The sequence below is a fragment of the Sphaerodactylus townsendi genome, linkage group LG08 (assembly GCF_021028975.2).
Source record: "Sphaerodactylus townsendi isolate TG3544 linkage group LG08, MPM_Stown_v2.3, whole genome shotgun sequence".
NCBI classification, from domain to species: domain Eukaryota; kingdom Metazoa; phylum Chordata; class Lepidosauria; order Squamata; family Sphaerodactylidae; genus Sphaerodactylus; species Sphaerodactylus townsendi.
The window spans coordinates 35,739,220-35,758,199 of record NC_059432.1 but is presented as its reverse complement, the minus strand read 5'-3'; the positions used below and the strand labels follow the sequence as shown (position 1 = coordinate 35,758,199).

General features: G+C 48.3%; 1 protein-coding gene across 1 annotated transcript; it reads left to right on the top strand.

Moving 5' to 3' along the window:
* Positions 1-756: 756 nt before the first annotated feature.
* LOC125437995 (solute carrier family 35 member G1-like) lies at positions 757-17,379 on the top strand. The gene is made up of 3 exons (XM_048506114.1): positions 757-932; positions 12,928-13,105; positions 14,292-17,379. The coding sequence occupies exons 1-3, from the start codon at positions 848-850 to the stop codon at positions 15,022-15,024; spliced, it is 996 nt and encodes a 331-aa protein (XP_048362071.1). The 5' UTR covers positions 757-847; the 3' UTR covers positions 15,025-17,379.
* Positions 17,380-18,980: the final 1,601 nt, after the last annotated feature.

The following is an 18,980-nucleotide window of genomic DNA, read 5'->3' as shown; positions in this document are numbered from 1 at the left end:
GAACAAGATCCACCAGACCACGGCCACACAGCCCGGGAAACCCACCACAACCAGTTGAATCCAGCCGTGAAAGCCTTCGACAATTCATTGAACACCTCTATGGGGAGGAAATGTTCCCAACAGACCGGGAAAATGGAGACACTCCGGATCAAGAAAGCACACCTGCTATGCTCTTTATCCTTTCTTCTGCGTCGCAGAGACACCAACACCTCTGAAGATGCCAGCCACAGATGCAGAAATGTATGGAGAAAAAAAGGTTGTATGTGCAGTTTCAGGTGTCAAAAACTAGAAGGAACCCTAATTCCAATATATTCAGGAAAATTGGGGGGGGGGGGAATATTCACACAACTTATGATTACGTTGGAGAACTTGCTGGACTTGAATGTATTCTGAATACACTCATAGAAGTCAGATCTACCAGTGATCAATTGCTGCTTAGAGAATCCTATTCGCCCCTACAGCGGCCGTTTGGTTGGTCGTTTTGGAGCACTCAGGCTGTACTACACTCAGGCTGTATTGGTTAAGGGCAGCCTCATCTCCTGCCCCAAAGACGCTGGGCAAAGGGGAGAGCCGGTCCCAGGCTGCCTAGGATTTGCTAGGGAGAGGCACCAGGTATCGGGGAGGCGCCAGGGCCGGAGGAGCGCATGCGCACGAGAGTCGCCGGCTCCTCGCCGGCAGACAGTTGGCAGCAAACAGCCCAGGAGCGCTCATGGTGCAGCCGCCGAGCGAGGACGGGGGCGCTGCTGATCCCGCCAGGGCCGGGCAAGGGGCTTGGAGCGAGCCGGGCCAGGCGCTTTACGACGCCGAAGAAGATGTCGGGCTGCCCTGCCAGTGCCGGGTACACGATATGGAAGTGGCGGACGCCGCCCAGCCCCAGCCGGGTGCCCGCTTGTGTTGCTGTTGCGCCCGCCGCGGAAGATGCGGGACGCCCGGTGGGTGAGCAGGGCAGGCAGGCAGGCAAGCGCGGCGTGCCTCCTCGGGGTGTCTGTGGCTGTCCTGCGGGCTGGCTGGCTCTTTCCTGCCTCGCTCTGTTCTTTCTCCCCGAAGGGCACCTTCCTTGGTTGTCCTCGGGCCGGGCGCTCCGGGTCATCCCAAGAGCAAGATGAGCGCCCGCCGGCAGGGGGAGCCCGCGAGGTCCCACTGGCATCAGTGCCCTCCCGCTTGGCACTTCCAGGAAACTTTGGGCTCCGCGTTTCTCCTTCTCTCGCCCGCCTCTTGTTGCTTTTATATTGCGCGCTCTATATTTCCAAAAGCCTTCCTTTGTCTTAAGTTTACGACTTTAAAAAGCTCAGACCAGACCACGCTCATCACACCTGTTGATTCTGCCGCATGAACGCAGCTAGTGTCTCTGCTCCGCTCGTGGTTTCACCCGGAAAATAGGAAGCCAAAAGTCCCTGCCTGTTTAACCTCTCTGACTTCAAGGCTGCTTAACCCGTATTATTTCCTCCATAAAGGGCTTTTATCCAACAGAAGGTGGGTTAGAGTGGATTTCTTCTACCCTTTCGAATTCATGCTTACAGGCAAACCACACAAAGCTTGCCCACTCTTTCCTTAACCACAAGATCTGCTTTGACCTGTTTTTGTTCCAAAGAGCTCAGCTTGGCATAACAAAGTTCTCCTCTCTCCAGTTTATGCTCAGAACAGTCCTGTAGACTAGGTTAGGCAGAGGGTGTGCGTGACCGGCCCTCCGACACCAGGGAGCTTCATGACAGAGTGGGAATTTGGAGTTTCCCGTGTCCATGTTGGCCACTAAGAAGAAGAAGAGTTTGGATTTATATCCCGCTTTCTCTCCTGTAAGAAGACTCAAAGGGGCTTACAATCTCCTTGCCCTTCCCACCTCACAACAAACACTCTGTGTGGTGAGTGGGGCTGAGAGAGCTCTGAGAAGCTGTGACTAGCCCAAGGTCACCCAGCAGGCATGTGTGGGAGTGCACAGGCTAATCTGAATTCCCCAGATAAGCCTCCACAACTCAAGTGGCAGAGCTGGGAATCAAACCCGGTTCCTCCAGATCAGAGTGCACCTGCTTTTAGCCACTACGCCACTGCTGCTCCCTAACCATATACTAGCTCTAATTTAATCCCATGGTTTATGGAGGTGTTTGGTTTCCAGGCTGTATGGCCATGTTCTAGTAGCATTTTCTCCTGACCTCTGAAGATGCCAGCCAGCCACAGATGCAGGCGAAACGTCAGGAGAAAATGCTACTAGAACACGGCCATACAGCTCGGAAACCGCACAACATCCCAGTGATTCCAGCCATGAAAGCCTTCGGATTATATGACCATGATGGTTTTAGAAATTAAGGGAGCAGCCAAAAATACACAAAAAGTGATTTTTGTTATTATTTAGCCTTCTGCATTGTATCGATCAGCCCACTGGAACTGAGGAAAATTGGGGATACAAATATTTAAATAAGGTAAGACAGTGATGGAGGTGAGAGACTAGTAAATTGCCGGTAGAGACAGTATCAGAAGACAGTGGAGATGTAACCTAAAGTGGTTTGGACATACAGAACAAGACAGTGCTTGGGGTGTTTTGTTTTGTTTGTGGTGGCAGCAAAGATGATGAAAAATTAACTGGAATAGTGACTAAGAGTTCATGTGACAGCAGATAGAAGCAAAAAATGGAATTATGACTAAGCACAAAGCTAACATTTTTTAAAAAAATAAGGGCTTCTTTTCTCATTTGTAAAGTTGGCATAGTTTATTCCTTTTAACGAAGTATATTTGCTCATTCATCAAGCTCCTCAGTGTGCCGAAAGAGAGGTAGCTCTTCTGAAACAGAGTATACTGCTATTTGATTTTTTGTGATCTTGGAATTGAAAATGCATACTAGTTTGTATGTATTCTGCCACCTTGTGCTGACAGCTGTCAAATGTTATGAAAATGTTGATTCCCAGCTTTCAGGTTTGTGATTCCAAATTATCTAGCAGCTGACAAAACTGGTATACCACATCGCTGCTTGTTTCTACAAAACCCCACCAAATCTCAGTGCCTCTGTTATATTAGTTGCAGGAGTTATGGTTCCTGTTTTTTTTTCTGCATAGAAAAAGTTGTGAGCTGACCCCCACCTTCAAATGGACATCATTCCAGCCCCTGAGCTGCTAATTTATTGAGGCAGAGGCTTCCCTGACCATGGGCAGAGAGTTCTGTGAAGTCTGTGCTGTATGACATTACCTCACACACCTGTGCTTCTGGATTCTTTTGGGCTTCTGGTGGTTGGGAAGCACTCTCCAGGGGAAATCTGCTGGTGGATTGGGCCCTTTTTCCTCAACATGAATTTCTGGTAAAAGCTTAGTAATGTCTCCTTAGCCTTCCCATTCCTCCCAGTTTGGGGCAGTCTGGTTTCCACTGGCCTGTCAACTTTCCTGTTGACAGACTCTCCCAAGGGACAACAGGGTCTGACTGGTGCAGTGCATGACAAAAGTATTATTTTCATATTGTACAACTGATGCGGTACCCTCATGCCTGTAGAGATTTATTCATTTTATGTGGAAAGAGTAAGCCATTTATACATAGGGATACATTCTTTGAACTACAATGCAACTGTACAGTGTAGATTCATCTGCCCTCCTTTATCATTGTCTGCCTCCAGTGGATGAAGTCTTCTCTGTTTTGTTTGGCATTTGCTTAGATACCTTCCTTACTGTTTATGTGTTTTAACATGTTTCTAAATGTATCCATGTGTGCTTTTAAAGTTGGCTTTGATTTTTTTTTACTGTCTGCTACTTCAGAGACTCTGAGCTGGGTGGAAAGTAGCATAAAATGTTTAAAATAGAATAATTTTTTTAGAAATTACTCTCGTCTAAGCCCGTTGGTTTAAATGGCTTTGATTCAAGTAACTTCACATATGATTGCATTGTTAATCGCCTTATTGTAAATTAATAAGGGGATCCCACTGTATGGCTCATACATTTAAAAAATAATTTTTGGTGGATTTCAGTTGTGCCTTCGTGCACTGAAGGCAAACGTCACAACTGATAGTGAGCATTAATTCCATTTATAAAACATGAGATTTCCCTGACGTATGGTCTGCTTCACTGACAGCTTGTTCTGACATGCGTGTTAGCACTTGGAAACACATCAAAGTGACGGGATGAGGCTGTCATTCTCAGAACTCCTCACGGCAGTATTTGTGTGAGCTTTCTCATGTGTAGACATAGAACAAGTGCAATAGAACAAGTGCAAGTGGTTTGGATCTTGTTTTGTGGGCAGAAAGGGGAGGCCATTCTTTTTGATCCCACCCCGTAGACCTCCAACTTCCTCCCCATAGCTATTCATGGAGGTCTCCTGTGCCATGGGGGGGGGGGGGGCATGTTGGACTATTTCAGGAGGGAGAAATTCACACTCCATGAATGGAAATCCTTCCAGCTGCAGAAATTTTCAGTAGGATCCAAGCCATGGTATTTGTCTTTTATTCCAGATGGGCACTAATATTCCTTTTAGGGGGAAAAAAAATACATGCAGGGGTCCCAGATTGAAAAGCCGAGGAACTTTGTACAGAATGGTGGAGCTGTGAGCTACCTTCCTTTAGCTACTTTTTTGTTACTGTATAATATAAAATTTGAGTTCTTGGGATACTCAAAGAGGGACTTGGATGGGGTGGAGCTTGCTCTCTAAACAAAATTCTAAAGCATCAGAATGTAGTAGTGCACTGCCGACCCAGCAGTGCCGTAGTAGAACGTTGGGACGCCAACGGACCTGCGGCCTTGCCGGTCGCATCGCACCCCCACTCCTCATCCCCCCATGAGTCACGGGTCGTGAACTGTCTGGCTCAATCACCGGGCGCAGGGACAATGGTCTTGCCCCCAGGTGAGGATTAGGCTCAGACGCGTACGCTCTTCTCCGCACGTAACCAGATGAGATCATGCATCACATGATGATCTCCCGACCTCCCGCTCTCCCGGAACTCCCCCCAGTCCTCCCTCCTACACGCCCCCGATAGAGTAACAATAAAAGGTGCCAGGAACCGGCAGACGGGAGACTCGCTAGGAACACGGACCTCCGGTCTCCCGCTGCTGGCGATCTCCACCAGATGTTATCTCCGCGTCTCGTCTCGTTCTTACGCTGACGGCGTGGGTGGATCTACAAGCTGGTGCCGAAACCGGGAATCCTCGAACCTCCACCCTGCTCACCGTCGCCTGGGGAAGGGCCGCGATACCGAAGTCCGCTGGATCGGCGCATCCCGGGACCACCGTTTCGGTATGGCCTGTCCTCTGGATCGGCGCATCCAGAGCAGCGTCCTAGGACACTCTCGTCCGGCGGAACACCGGTGAGTATGGGAGCTTGCAAAAGCAGGGCTTATGACAAGCACGTTGACGAACTGAAAGCGTTAGCGAAATGTGGCAGGGTCCCCGTAAAGAGATAGGGAGCTCGCGCCAAATTGGTTGAGGAGATTGAAGCTCAGTGTCCATGGTACCCAGAGGGGGGGACATTGAATCTTAAGGACTGGGAAAACATCGGGCGCACTCTTCGCACAGAGCCTCAGCGCCCGATGTGCGCTGCTACTGGCGATGGAGACAATGTTTTGTCGCCATCAGCCTGCAGACCTAGGGCTCCCTTGCGGTAGGCCGCCCTCCTTTCGATCTTTCACCTTCAATTTCAACCCGGGAATTTTCTCTATCCACTAAATTGGACGCCTGTCCTCCTTCTGCCTCGCTCCTTCACCCATTTCAAACTCTCCAGCGGCTCAGCGCCCCTCCTGCTCCGCCTTCCTTTTCCGAAGCCACTGCACCTCCGTCAGCGCCCACGTAATGGCGCGGGTTTCAAACTCTCGCAGAACATTATTAGCTACGATCTGCAGAAGAAAGAAACCCTGGCCGGAAGGCGATGCCGATATTCTTGCATTGTGCCCCATCCACTTCACAGATACTGAGGAGGATGGCATAGTTCGGCGGGTTGTCGATTACCGCCCTGAGCTATAATATCCTTACCGAGCTCCGCCAAAGCAATGCCGGGACGTAGGAGTCACTAGCCCCTACGTGAGAGGCATGCTGGAAGCCATCGCAAGGAACCACCTAATGGTTCCAGATGACTGGAAAACCACCTTTCGCATGCTCCTGAGCCCTGCGCAATTTGTGGTCTGGGAAAGTGGGGGCGTCCAGCAATGCTTCAACAGAGCAGCCACCTCTGGCGGCGCCTACACGCCGCTCAGCTTTACGGCCGATGCTTTGCCAATCCCAACGATCAGATTGTACTGCCTGAGGCCACCCTTACGGTCGCCTCTGAGTGCGCCTATAAGGCATTTGTCAAAGTCCCCAATGCCGGCCAGCCCACCCAGAGTTTCTCCTCCATCCGGCAAAAGCCCCAAGAGCCCTATGCTGAATTTGTGAACAGGCTCCAGGAAGCGCTCAAAGAGGCAGGTAGATGGCGAGGAGGCCCAAGCGAGCTCCTCATGCGCCCGCCAAAGAGAGCGCTTCCACGGAGTGCCGCCAGGGCAATCACGGGCCTGGGCAAAAATCCTGAACTGGCCGACATGCTTAAGGCTTGCCAGGACATCGGATCCTCCGCCCACCAAGCTAGCCTCCTCGCCGCAGCACTCTCCACCGGCGGGAGACAGTCTCAGGATGACTGCTTCAGCTGCGGCAGACCGGACACTTCGAAGGGAGTGTAGGCAGCCAGGTGGGGGGGCCTACAACCCGATGGAGGAGGGTCCTCCCCAGGAGGAGAAGGCCACCTAAAACCGGTGCCCACGTTGCCAGAAGGGCTTCCATTGGAGAAAGCGACTGCCCGTCGTCGGAAACTCCCGCCCGGGCGTCTCCCAGCCCAGGACCAAGGAGGAGAGTACTAGAGCAGACCCAAACGCCAAGGCCCTGCCAAAACCACCCCCCCCCTCTCGTGGCATCTCGCTCGCATGCACCCAGCCCATCTCCTTTAAGTTCCCCACGAGGTTCTTGTCGCCCCAACCCAGTATGACGAGCCCATCCCTACGGGACAATTGGGCTAGTGCTGCCAAAGGCCTCTGCCGCTGAACAGGGACTGTTCATCGTCCCCGGAGTGATCGACTCCGCGCACCAAGGACCCATCCACCTCCAGGTCTGGACAAACATCCCACAGGAGCTGCCCGCCGGAGCCAGCTGCGCTCAGCTGATTCTCTTGCCCCATGCGCTGCCCGCTGCCGACCCAATAAAGGCTACGAGCCCCAGCAGCCAACATGGCGCAGCCCACACCACCGTCGCGGCGGTGGAGACACCTATCGGGAGCTCCGTCCATATCTGGAGCTTCGCCATAGAAGGATGTAAGTTCAAGGGCCTGGTGGACACCCGGCGCTGATGTTACCGTCATCAGAGCAGCCGAGTGGCCCGACCAGTGGCCGACCGAGCTTGCCGCACATCTGGGGGGTGGGGGGGAGACAAACCGCGAGACGGAGCATCCGCCGGCTCACGGTCAACAGCCCAGGACTCGGCGGCAGCTCACAGTCCGCCCATCGTTCTAGACATCCATGTCAATCTCTGGGGAAGAGACCTCATGAGTCAGGTTAAAAGCGACTCTGGTCTGGGATGGGTAAAGCCGATCGCGGATCATTGATTCCAATCGTGCCTTCGAAGTTGCCTCCCTAATTTCCACAGGAAATCTGTTTCCCTCTCCCCCCCCTTTTCCTTCTGTTTTTCGACCAGTAAAGGCGGGAGGGCCAATTGGCTGACTGGCCCTCCCTGGATTAAAATCTGGGCCCGTCCTGATACCGCAGCACTGTCAGGACAGGCCCCAGTTTAAAAGGGGCTGCCGCCATTATCGCCTAATACCCAAACCCGTTTGGGTTATGGCTGCCCAGTGCCTGGCAGCTTTATCAATACCATGTTAAAGGCCAGGCGGCTCAGCCGAGGCCGCCCATATAAGGGCGGTCTCGGCGGACGGCAGTTCCCCAAGATAATTCGATCACAAAATTTTAGCACCATCCAGCTTCCTGCATTAGCCACCAAGGTCACGGTAAGTGCAACTCCCTTGCAAAGAAACCCCCCCTTTCCTTTCTCCTTTGTGTGTGCGAGGAATTTGCCTCTAATTGCCTGATTGCTTCATTCCCCGATGCACCCATCCCCCCAAAAGGTGCTTCAAAGCCCCTTTGTGTTGCTGATTAAGCATGCATACCCACAATCCCCCCAGGACTCGCCTGTTCCCTCCCCCCTCAAGGCTCGGACCCTCGCCTTGATGCACCCTGATGACGCTCTGAAGCCAATTCCCGCCAAGTCGCCTACCTCCTGCCCTCCCTGTCAAACAACTAAAGAAAGAGGAGTGTAGGCGGCCCCAGGAATTGCATTAAAAGCAACCTTCACAGGCTGCAAAACAAGCCGTCTTCCTTCCCATATTAAATCCTAAACACTAACTCGATCCCAATCTCCGCCATCCGCTCTAGAACTGAGCCTGGCGGGACCCGGCCGTAACCTGGGAAAGGGGGGTGTGTTTCAGTCCCTCTTCCTACAGGTTCCCGTGGACTCCGATTCGCCATGACAGGCCAACCCATGGAATGGCGCCAGGAGGAAACCAACCCCATCGGAGATGGAGCATCTCTCTAGAGGATCCTTAGCGATCCCAGCAGGAGCATGCCGTCGCCTAGCAGCCAAAGACCCGAATGACCTGGGGAGGCGTCAAAGGCTGACCACCAGCCAGAGCCCTCAGCTGGCTGCTGCTGCAAGCAAGACCACCCCGAGACACCCGAGGGAACCTCTGTGCAGCTCTGCTTTGCGATCATCACCACCAACTCAGCGACCACCATCGCCTTTTGCCTGCTCTGCTGCCTCCTGCCGATGGCGATCGGCCACCCCCTGGCAAGCTTTCACCAGACCAACATCTGGGAGGCAGTTTGCTGCCGCTGCCAGCGTCTCATCTTTCTGCCTGGGCCGAGTACCTACAGAAGTCGGGGAGCCTGCTGAGCTCCTGCCTGCTCCCCGTCTGCAAAGCACCCGGAGACTTCCCTGGCAGCGGAGTCTGGGCTGAGCCCCTTCATGAATGCCTCATCCATCCAGGTATTCTATGGCGCCCGACTGGGGACCGTGCCGTCCAAACCACTCCCGGCTGGGCGCTCTTTCCCTTGTCACCAAGGCGGATTACCGCTAACCACGAGTCCAACACCTGCGCCCGCATCACGGTACGCAGCCCGAAACGGGAGGAACCGACCGGGCCCATTAACGTGCGGCTTCGGCCAGGTTTGGAACTGCACACACATGGAGGACATTTCCCCGTGTTGGAAAGCATCCCTGCTCCCCAGGGGGCTGGTTCTGTGGACCTCGCGGGGAGGAAGGGCGTTTAACTACATTCCGCCCGACTCCCCTGCGGGAACTCTTTGCTGCCTCAGTTAAGCCTCACCATTTGTCCTACCCCAGGCTCCACCCGGAACCCGGACGCGCCCGCCGCCGCCAGCTCCATGCCCTGCTGCGACCCCTCACCAGCCGGGCTGACGGCGGTGCGCCCACTCTCGAAGCGGAGTTAGATCTCCCTGCGCTAACTTCCCTAGTGGGAGTCCCCGGACTTCGCTTCCCTACAATGCTAAAGACTATTGGCGGCTGGCCTGTGCCACTTCGCGAAGTCCATCAACGCTCTACCTCCACGCTCTGGATGCCCTGGCCTCTGAGCAGCAAGGAACTTCGATCCAAGCGACCCTGAACAAATCGTGCAGCTATTGATTATTTGTTGTTGTTACATCACGCAAAGGTTGTGAGAATGTACATAATATGTGTTGTTTTAATCTTTCTGATAATTCCCAGGTTGATCCCACACATGAAAGTCGCGTGAGCTGCAAGAAGTTGTGTCCAATCCTGAAGTATGATGTTTTGCCCCATTGGTGAGTCCAGCCCTCTGGAGCTGGCTGCGGGAGGATAGTTGAAGTGCTATTGTACACAGCTCTGCCATTGGTTTTAATTGTGTGCCTTGTTATCCGGATCTTGTTTACGTTCAATCGCGTGTCTAATATTGCCTGTAGCGTGTGTAGAAACCCCTCGCATTTCCCTTACCCTGCAACCAAAGTTCTAATGTTGCACAAAGCAGCAATAGCCAACTTGACCAAGCGGCGGAGAGACAAAGCGTCCCTTTAAATCGCCCTTATAAGCGTTTAGGCCCCCCGATTTTCTAAAATGTAAAAAAGGAGGAGATGTAGTAGTGCACTGCCCGACCCAGCAGTGCCGTGGTAGAGCGTTGGGGCGTAGCAGGACCTGCGTGACGCCTTGCCGGTCGCATCGCACCCCACTCCCTCATCCCCCCCCATGAAGTCCGCGGGTGCATTGAACTGTCTGAAGCTCAATCACCGGGCGCGAGGGACAATGGTCTTGCCCCCCAGGTGAGGATTAGGCTCCAGGCGATGCAGGCTCTTCTCCGCACGTTAACCAGATGAGATCATGCATCACATGATGATCTCCCGACCTCCAGCTCTCGGAACTCCCCAGTCCTCCCTCCCTACACGCCCCACGATAGAGTAACAATAAAGGTGCCAGGAACCTGCCGGCGGAGCGGGAGACTCGCTAGGAACACGGACCTCCGGTCTCCCGCTGCTGGCGATCTCCACCAGATGTTATCTCCGCGTCTCGTCTCGTTCTTACGCTGACCGCGTGGAATTAGAGCTACATCAGAAAACTAGTGTAGCTTAGTGGAAAGAGTGTTGGATTTGCACAAGGGAGATGTAAGTTTGAATCAGTGCTCATCTGTGAGGCTAATACATAGTCCAAGACCAGTCATTTGCTATTTCTCAGCTTAGCTTACTTGAGGAATAGTGATACAGTGGCAAGAGATGATATCATAGAACAGTGAGGGCGAACCTATGGCACGGGTGTCAGAGGTGGCACTCGGAGCCCTCTCTGTGGGCACACGCACACAGAGTTCATCATGTGGGGGGCGGAAAATCACCCCCCCACACACACACACACACATCTAGACTGACCTGGGCCACTGAGCACAACATGCGCACACCACAGTGAGCAGGGAGGACTTGGCTGGTGGGCCTGGTGCCTGTGCTCCGGGTGGCTGCTGCCTGAGGGGGAAACTGTCCTGGCACAGAGGAGGCAGACATGCTAGAGAGGCACAGAGCGGTGCGCGTGGGACTTGCTGGAGGCTAGAGCAGGCTGGCCCCTGCTCGAGTGGGTGGGGCAGAGGAAGAGGGAGCCAATCGGTTTTTTCTAAACTTAAACCTCAGGTTAAATTGCCGGGTTGGCACTTTGCGATAAATAAGTGGGGTTTGGGTTGCAATTCGGGCACTCAGTCTCAAAAAGGTTCGCCATCACTGTCATAGAAGATGCATTCACCAATATCTCAGTCTAGCAACTCCAGTGTGTAAAATGCTTTTTGCAAGTGGGATTCTATGCTCACTTCACGCTATTATTACGCTATTATGCTATTTTCCCTACTCAAAGTGAAGTATTCAAAACCTTGGCATGCATTTTGTCAAAGATTGGTACATAATTACAGTGAATTGAGCTCATTATTTTTTGTTGCTAGGTAAATTATCAGAATATCTGTTAAGTCTCTGAAATGAAATCAGGGGATTTATTTTATTTTACTACGTTTGTATGCCACCCTTCCCCTTGCGGGCTCAGGACAGTTTCCGACAATTTATTCTCCCAAAGGTTCTCTGTTATATGGACGCAAGGGTGATACTCATATTTACCAATCTGTTTGAGTCACCTAGCTGTACCTTGTACTTCTGCAAATGTTATAATTGCATTATTGCCTGGTTACTCAACTGCAATATCAAAAAATTGCTCTTAATAATTTACTTCGCTCTCCAAGTGGTAAAAAGTTCCCAGGGGTTAGAACTTACTTAGGTTAGTTCCCTTAGGCTGTTTCTGCATGTCCAAATATCTTGGGTTGAGCAAGAGAAATACCGCATTCCATGCAAGAAGTTCGAGCAGTTCCCAGTCCTCAAGGGGGTTTGCTTCACAATATTTCCCTCATCCCAGGGTATTCAAAAATCGCCAAATTGGCGATTCTTTTCAGAAATCCCAGGGTAAGCCTGCTACTGTGCAGACACCACGGAAGCAGAACCAGTTTTTTTTTCCACCCAGCCGCTTGATGTCCCCATCCCTCCTCCCGCTCCCCTTATCTTCCCACCTGACATTCATTCAAGCTGCCACTCAAAAACAACAGCCAATCAGAATGCAGGACACCGGGAATGCTCAGATACGCTTGCATTGTAAATAGAAGTCCTGGGCTTGTGCGAAAGAAATTGCAGTATTTCCTCCCGGTCTTCACTGGATTCCTTCAAAAAAACAGGGAGCCATGCGAAGGGAGAAACTGGGATAAAACAGACCCGGATTGTAAGAAACCGGTTGTAACCAGGTATAATTCTGCCTTGCGGAAATGGGCTTAGAAAGAGAGAGTACTATGAACTAGCGGTATCTTTGTACAATTTGCTTTATATAAAAATAAAGCACAGATGAAGCCATAAAGATCCACAATCCTTCAGCAGACCCGAGATCCCAAGTACTTCCGCCAACTCTCCAACAACTGTTGCCTCCTTTCACTGCCATGTCCCAAACCTGACAGAGAGCCTGTGAACTCTTCCTTTAGCCTGCCAGTATCTGAATGTTGCACTTTCCATTTGTTTAAAGTGTCTTTCTAGTCTCCCTAATAAAGGGCTGAGATCTTCCTTTTCAATCTCTCTGACCTCTGCCCAGTCTTCCTTATGGAATGGGGACCAAACAGCGAGGGAGTCACAGGAAAAAAAGTTATTTGATTCTTCCATGCCAACATGTGCATTCATTCCTGCCAGCCTCCCATCTGTCAGGCTGAAGGTTACATAGGAGACCTTGATCTGCAATCTTCTGTTTGCCTAAGAAAGTAGTTTTAGCTTAACCTCTGAGCATGCTTTGAATGCAAATTAAACATTAATCCTAAGTGTATTACGCTACTCTCCCTACTCATTCAAAACCTTGGCATGCATTTTGTTAAAGAAAAATATGACTCAAGAATTGATATTTCTAACTGGAAGTTACAATTACTCTATTACAGGAGCTGAGAAAAGTACCTGTCCTGGACTTGGCCTGTTCTATGGACTGTTGTCTGCTTGCCTCTTCTCAGTGGTTTCTTTATTTCTGAAGATGATTGAAGATGTGCATTCGGTAGAAGCCAGTGCCTTTCGATGTATTTTCCAAATAGTGTTTGTTCTTCCTGCTTTAATATACCACAAGTGAGTATTATCCCTTCTATATGAAGACAGAGTAAGGATAATTAATGTATAGTGCATTTCAACTGCAACAGGTCAAAATCATAGTGGTTTAACAATTTCATATACCACTAATGGATTTAAAACAGGAAACTAGCATTAAAGCTGATGCAGGAGAAATGTGATGGTCAGGAAATGAGCACCATGATATAGAGCAGCATTTCCCAACCTTTTTGACAACACAGTACCCTTGACCCCACTCTTCATATACCCACGGTACAGGGTGAAGGGAAGCACGGGGGGGGGGGGTACGGGAATCAGCTGCTGACCTTGCGGCAGGCCCTGCCTCCTGGGCCAGCTCCATGTCCTTGCTGGCACCAGCAGGAGACACCACAAAAGTGAGGGGGGCGGTAATGTTACCGCGGTACCCCTGGGACATGCTGATGGCACCCCAGGGTACCACGGAACCTTGGTTGGGAATCACTGGTATAGAGTAAGAGCTTGGAGGGAGCTTTAAAATGCAGCTTGAGCAGGCAGAATGAGAAAGATGGATCATCCCCCACTCAAGGGTTTCTCCATCACTGAAAACTGTGTTTGGTTCAGGTGGACTCTAATAATGAGAACCGGGTTTGATTCCCCACTGCTGAGCAGTGGACTCTTATCTGATGAACTGGATTTGTTTCCCTGCTCCTTACACATGAAGCCTGCTGGGTGACCTTGGGCTAGTCACAGTTTTCTCAGAATTCTGTCAGCCCCATCAACCTAACAAGGTGCCTGATGTGGGGAGAGGAAGGGAAAAGGAGTTGGAGTCCCTTTGAGTCTCTGTAAAGGAGAGTAAGGGAGGGTATAAATCGAAACGGTTCTTCGTCTTTTTCTGTGTGGGGAGAGGAATAGAAGTAAGTCTTGCTGGGAGAGCAAATGTTGTTGGGAAATGTTGTTGGGACGTTATGGATAGGAGGTTCAGGTGCTTCTGCCCACCAGGCTTGGCAAAGCCCAGCCATGCTGTTGTTGTCACTTCCTCCTTGCATCTTGAAACCCTTCTGCTACAAAGGCCTGAGGAATACCTTGTTATGTGCTTAACGTAAGGCAAGATCACACTAGCTGGTGTGGAAGTCTCAGTAGTAAGTGAGGTTGCTGCCTAATGAGAAGTTCTTGACACATTTATATACAACCTCTCAACTAAAATAGTCTCTCTCCTTCTCTATTTTAGGACAGGATTTCTGGGACCAAAAGAAAAACGCGTTTTCCTTTTCTTACGAGGATTGCTTGGCTCTTGTGCAATGATTCTTCTCTATTATGCTTATCAAGTCATGCCTCTGGCGGATGCGGTCGTTATTTCCTTCAGCAGCCCCGCTTTCACAACCCTGTTTGCCTGGATATTTCTAAAAGAGAAATGTAGTCCTTGGGATCTTTTTTTCGTACTAGTTACAATCACTGGAGTGGTGCTGATTGCAAGACCGCCCTTCTTGTTTGGATCCAAAGTCTCAGGAATTGAAGGGAGCTACACAGATCATCTCAAGGGGACAATAGCGGCTCTTTTAAGTGCAATCTCTGCTTCTTCAGCTTTTGTTATAATAAGAAAAGTGGGGAAATCAGTGCACTACTTTTTAACCATTTGGTATTATGCAATAATCGGATTAATAATAAGCATAGCAACCCTTTTCGTGCTAGATTCATGGAGTTTACCTAATTGTGGCAAAGACAGATTTCTCTTAATACTAATTGGACTGTTTGGGTTGGGTGGTCAGATATTTCTTACAAAAGCTTTACAGATTGAGAAAGCTGGGCCAGTTTCTATAATGAAAACTATGGCTGTTGTGTTTACTTTTATTTTTCAGATTATTTTCCTCAACCATTTGCCCAGCTGGTGGTCATTTGGGGGTGCTCTTTGTGTAGTGACTAGTGGCATTGGAACTGTTATTTGGAAATGGAAACAAAGCTGAGCCACACACACACATATACACAGAATGAACTGTATCCAGGTGGCTAGGGTTCCATTGAGGAAATAGAGCAGATATATTATTTAATTTCTAGAATATATCTATTTATCTGTGCCATCCGAGTCTTTTCCAGTAACTGCTACTACCACTTTCCCTGTCAGCAGAATGTCTAGTTCTTTTGTACGTCAGCCTTGATCCAAAAACGGTGAAACTTTTCTTGAGTGCCCAAGGAAGTTTTGAACTTCCTATTTCTTATTTTTTTTATTCCAACACCCCATAAAATTCTGAAATTAATGGGATTTTCATGTGCTATTTCTGTTCAAAGAAAAAAGGAAAGTTTTTTTAATCCACTAGTCATGCCTGAGGCAATTGGGTGTGCCCAAAGAAACTCCATGGATCCGAGGCATGTTTCATATGACGTGTATTTCTGTGACTTATACCAGTTCATTCATAACAGGGAAAAAAGGATGATGAGAAACCTGCAAACCTTCTTTTTCCAGTCGTCTTGTAACTTGAAGTAGAGATCTATGAGCTGTAGAATCATCTTGAGCTGTAGAATCTCATCTTGGGAGGGATCTAGAACTCTCACCTAAATCTGCAAGTAGGAAAGGAAGCATTAGTGGCTTGGAGCCACCAGAACTTCCTGCTGATGCTAATGGATTTCCATCAGTTCAGTGCCCCTCCCTCCCTCCCTCTCTCCTGCTGAAGCCAAAAATACACCCTGTGCTGGTCATGGGGAACAGGGGACCCCCTTCCCTTGTGAGTTTATGGAAATCTTCCTCTGTATCCAATCCAGTGACTTGTGTTTCCTGTTTTCGACTTTTGTGCAACATATGACATAGTCCTTGCTTGCTGAATGAGTTTGACATTGATCAGGGAACCCATGTATGAAGGTAATATACTTCAGTAGTGCTCAGAGGAACTCCAGTGACAACAGTCATGACTTCTAGTTGCACATGCCGGGCTGAATCATGCTCAGTTTATAGTTTAATCAAATAGTGTCTTCAGTTCAGTAGTGTTGTGGTAAAATTCCCTTGTAATTCATTTGCACAAGCTTTTAGGTGGCATTTTATGTTTTAGAATCATATGAACTTTATAAAACAAATGTTCACTTTATAAAAACAAAGAAACCCAACCCTCAGGATTCTACATTCCTTATTCTTGAGATCATTTCATGTTTGAGGGGTTTTTTTGTTTTTGAAACAGGTACACTTTAGAATTCTTTATTTTTCAAGTTAATGTTTGCTAGGTGTTCTGATGACAGTCGTTTTTACATGAGCAATTTAAGCAATTTTTACACTGTATTTGTAGTAACATAAGCATTTTTAATGAAACTGTCTATTGTCCCTGCATACAGGCAGGAAAGCCATGTTAGACTTGCCCATCATAAAATCCAAATACATGAATGGGCATTATTTGTTTTCTATATGGCTGTGTTTATTTAACAGGTCACATTCTAGCTGCTCCCTTGCTCAGTACTATGCAAAATGTTTTTAATACTTGCTTGTTTAACTGTGCAATTAAATTAGCATGAGCTTACCCATTCACAATAATGTTGACAATAGTCCCACTCACAGTTGTATAAAGCCACAGTTGTGAGTGGGGAAGTCTGAATTCTGCGCAGATGTTATACAGATGAATGTACACATAATGCAATATAAGGATGTCACCGCGCATTTGGTCTCAAAATATACATGTGGATTAGACTTCGGATAAATCAGGGATTTTGATAGTGGATGCTGCTCTGTGGGGACTGATTGCACATTCATTTATCATTGTTTTATTCATAGTGATACCATATCTGCTGACAGTCTGATCAGCCTAACCACAGACATGGCATTATGGTTCAGTTGGCATTTTTATCCTTTTGCCTATTCAGTGCAAATATTCCCTTGGTGGTGGGGAGCTACTATGTCATAGGGATTGGATCTTAGAAACCCAAATGCAAATCTTCCTGCTATCCTAGGTGATCCTGAGCCAGTCCCACTCAACCTAACCTACCATTCAGGGTGATTGTGAAGATAAAATGCGGAACGGTAATCCATGTATGGCACTCCGAAATCCTTGAAAAAAGGGTGTAAAAAAATGTTCAGGACAGCACAACCTACATGTTGTGTGCTCACCCATACATTGCAGGATTTTCCTTGTGTAGTGCCTTAGTTGCCAATTTAGTTTTTAAAAATCTGTCACTGTTCCTCTGAGGGTCTCTTGTGCAACCTAGTGTTCATTAACTTCTTTCTCCCCAACCAAGTTTTTTTCCATAAAAATTAGGATGCAACTCTTGTGTTTACTTTGATTTATGTTATCACTGATTGTATATCAAGTGACAGTGTCAGAATGGGAGTATCAGTAAATAAAAACAGGTGAGTGTCTCTCGCTTCGTTTGGGGCATGGCATATGGATCTTTGGAAAATTTAGGAATAGCATACAGAAGCATAGAGTTGCCGTAATCACTATTATAATGAACACATGTACAACTGAACATGCGGTTCTCAACCTGTGGGTCGTGATCCCTTTGGAGGTCGAATGACCCTTTCACAGGGGTTATCTAAGACTCTCTGCATCAGTGTTCTCCATCTGTAAAATGGATAAATGTTAGGGTTGGGGGTCACCACAACATGAGGAACTGTATTAAAGGGTCACGGCATTAGGAAGGTTGAGAACCACTGCAGTAGGTGATAATTTTTGCAGTTTTTGTATAAAGGTCAAACACATGTATGCTTCATGATTGACCAAGCTCTTTTTGTCAATACCAGTATTTGTAGTTGTCAGTAAGCCAGAAGAACACATGCAATTTTTCCTCATTCAAAACTGTTAGGGACCAAACATCACAACTATTGATGGCTACATGACATTTATTTTTGGTAATACGTATATGGTGCTAATGGTGGTTCATGTGATTGTCCTGGTTGAAGCATGAAAAGTCTACTTTTGAATCCAGATGCCACTCATGAAGAGGCATCAGTTGCCAGTATTTGTGCCTCTGAATATCACTATCATGCCCTAGATGTCTGCAGTTGTTCTTTTTTGTGCCTCTGCACTTCAAAATAGTGTGGTAACTATGTATACCACCGTGTAGTCATACCAGTCCACCATGATCTTTGTGCTGCATGGAAATTGCAAAAATACAGGCAGCTGTGGAAGATTTCAAAGCTCATCAGAAAGTGGGGATATTCTCATTTTGCTCACTGTTAATTTTTATCTGCATGGTTCTCTCCTTTTTGTTAATTTTAGTATTCTCCGTATTCTGAAATTAAGTTTGTAATGCAATACAATGCCATATGCAACAAAACGTATATGTGCAGAGGGGAAATGGCTAAAACTGACCATTCCCTCTGACTTGGTAAGGGTCATGGTCTTGTTAATTGCCCACTGTGCAAACAGTTTACAACCAAGAAGAATGCTGGGAAGAGGCTTAGCAGCTATCTGTGCTGGGCTTCAAAAAAAACTTATCAGTCATGGGATAAAAGAACAGCTCTTTTTATAGATTAAAAATTGGTAAAACAACAGGAAGCAGAGAGCAGAAGTAAATGAACAGCTCTCTCAATGAAGAAAAGTAAGCAGAGGGATTCTGCAAGGATCACTATTGTAGCCTGTATTATTTAATTTGTTCGTACATTATCTGGAATGGGGGGTGAAAACTTGAAGCCAAGTTTACAGATGACAAATTAAAAATCTTCAACAAGCCAAAAGAAGAGAACCCAACCTTTTCAACAACAGCACATAACAAAACCAAGGATCTCTCTAGTCCTGAAGATCAGTTGTCATCTGCATCACACTTGCATTTATTTAAATCCAGCTTTTTCTCTCAGTTGCAACTTAAAACAGCTTAGAACTCTGTCCTCCCCTCCTCCATTTTTTCATAATTATCCTATAACACAGGCCCAGCTGAAGGTTTGGGACAGGCCCAAGGGCACCCAGCAAGCTTCCATAGCAGAAGTAAGAATTCAAAAGATCCT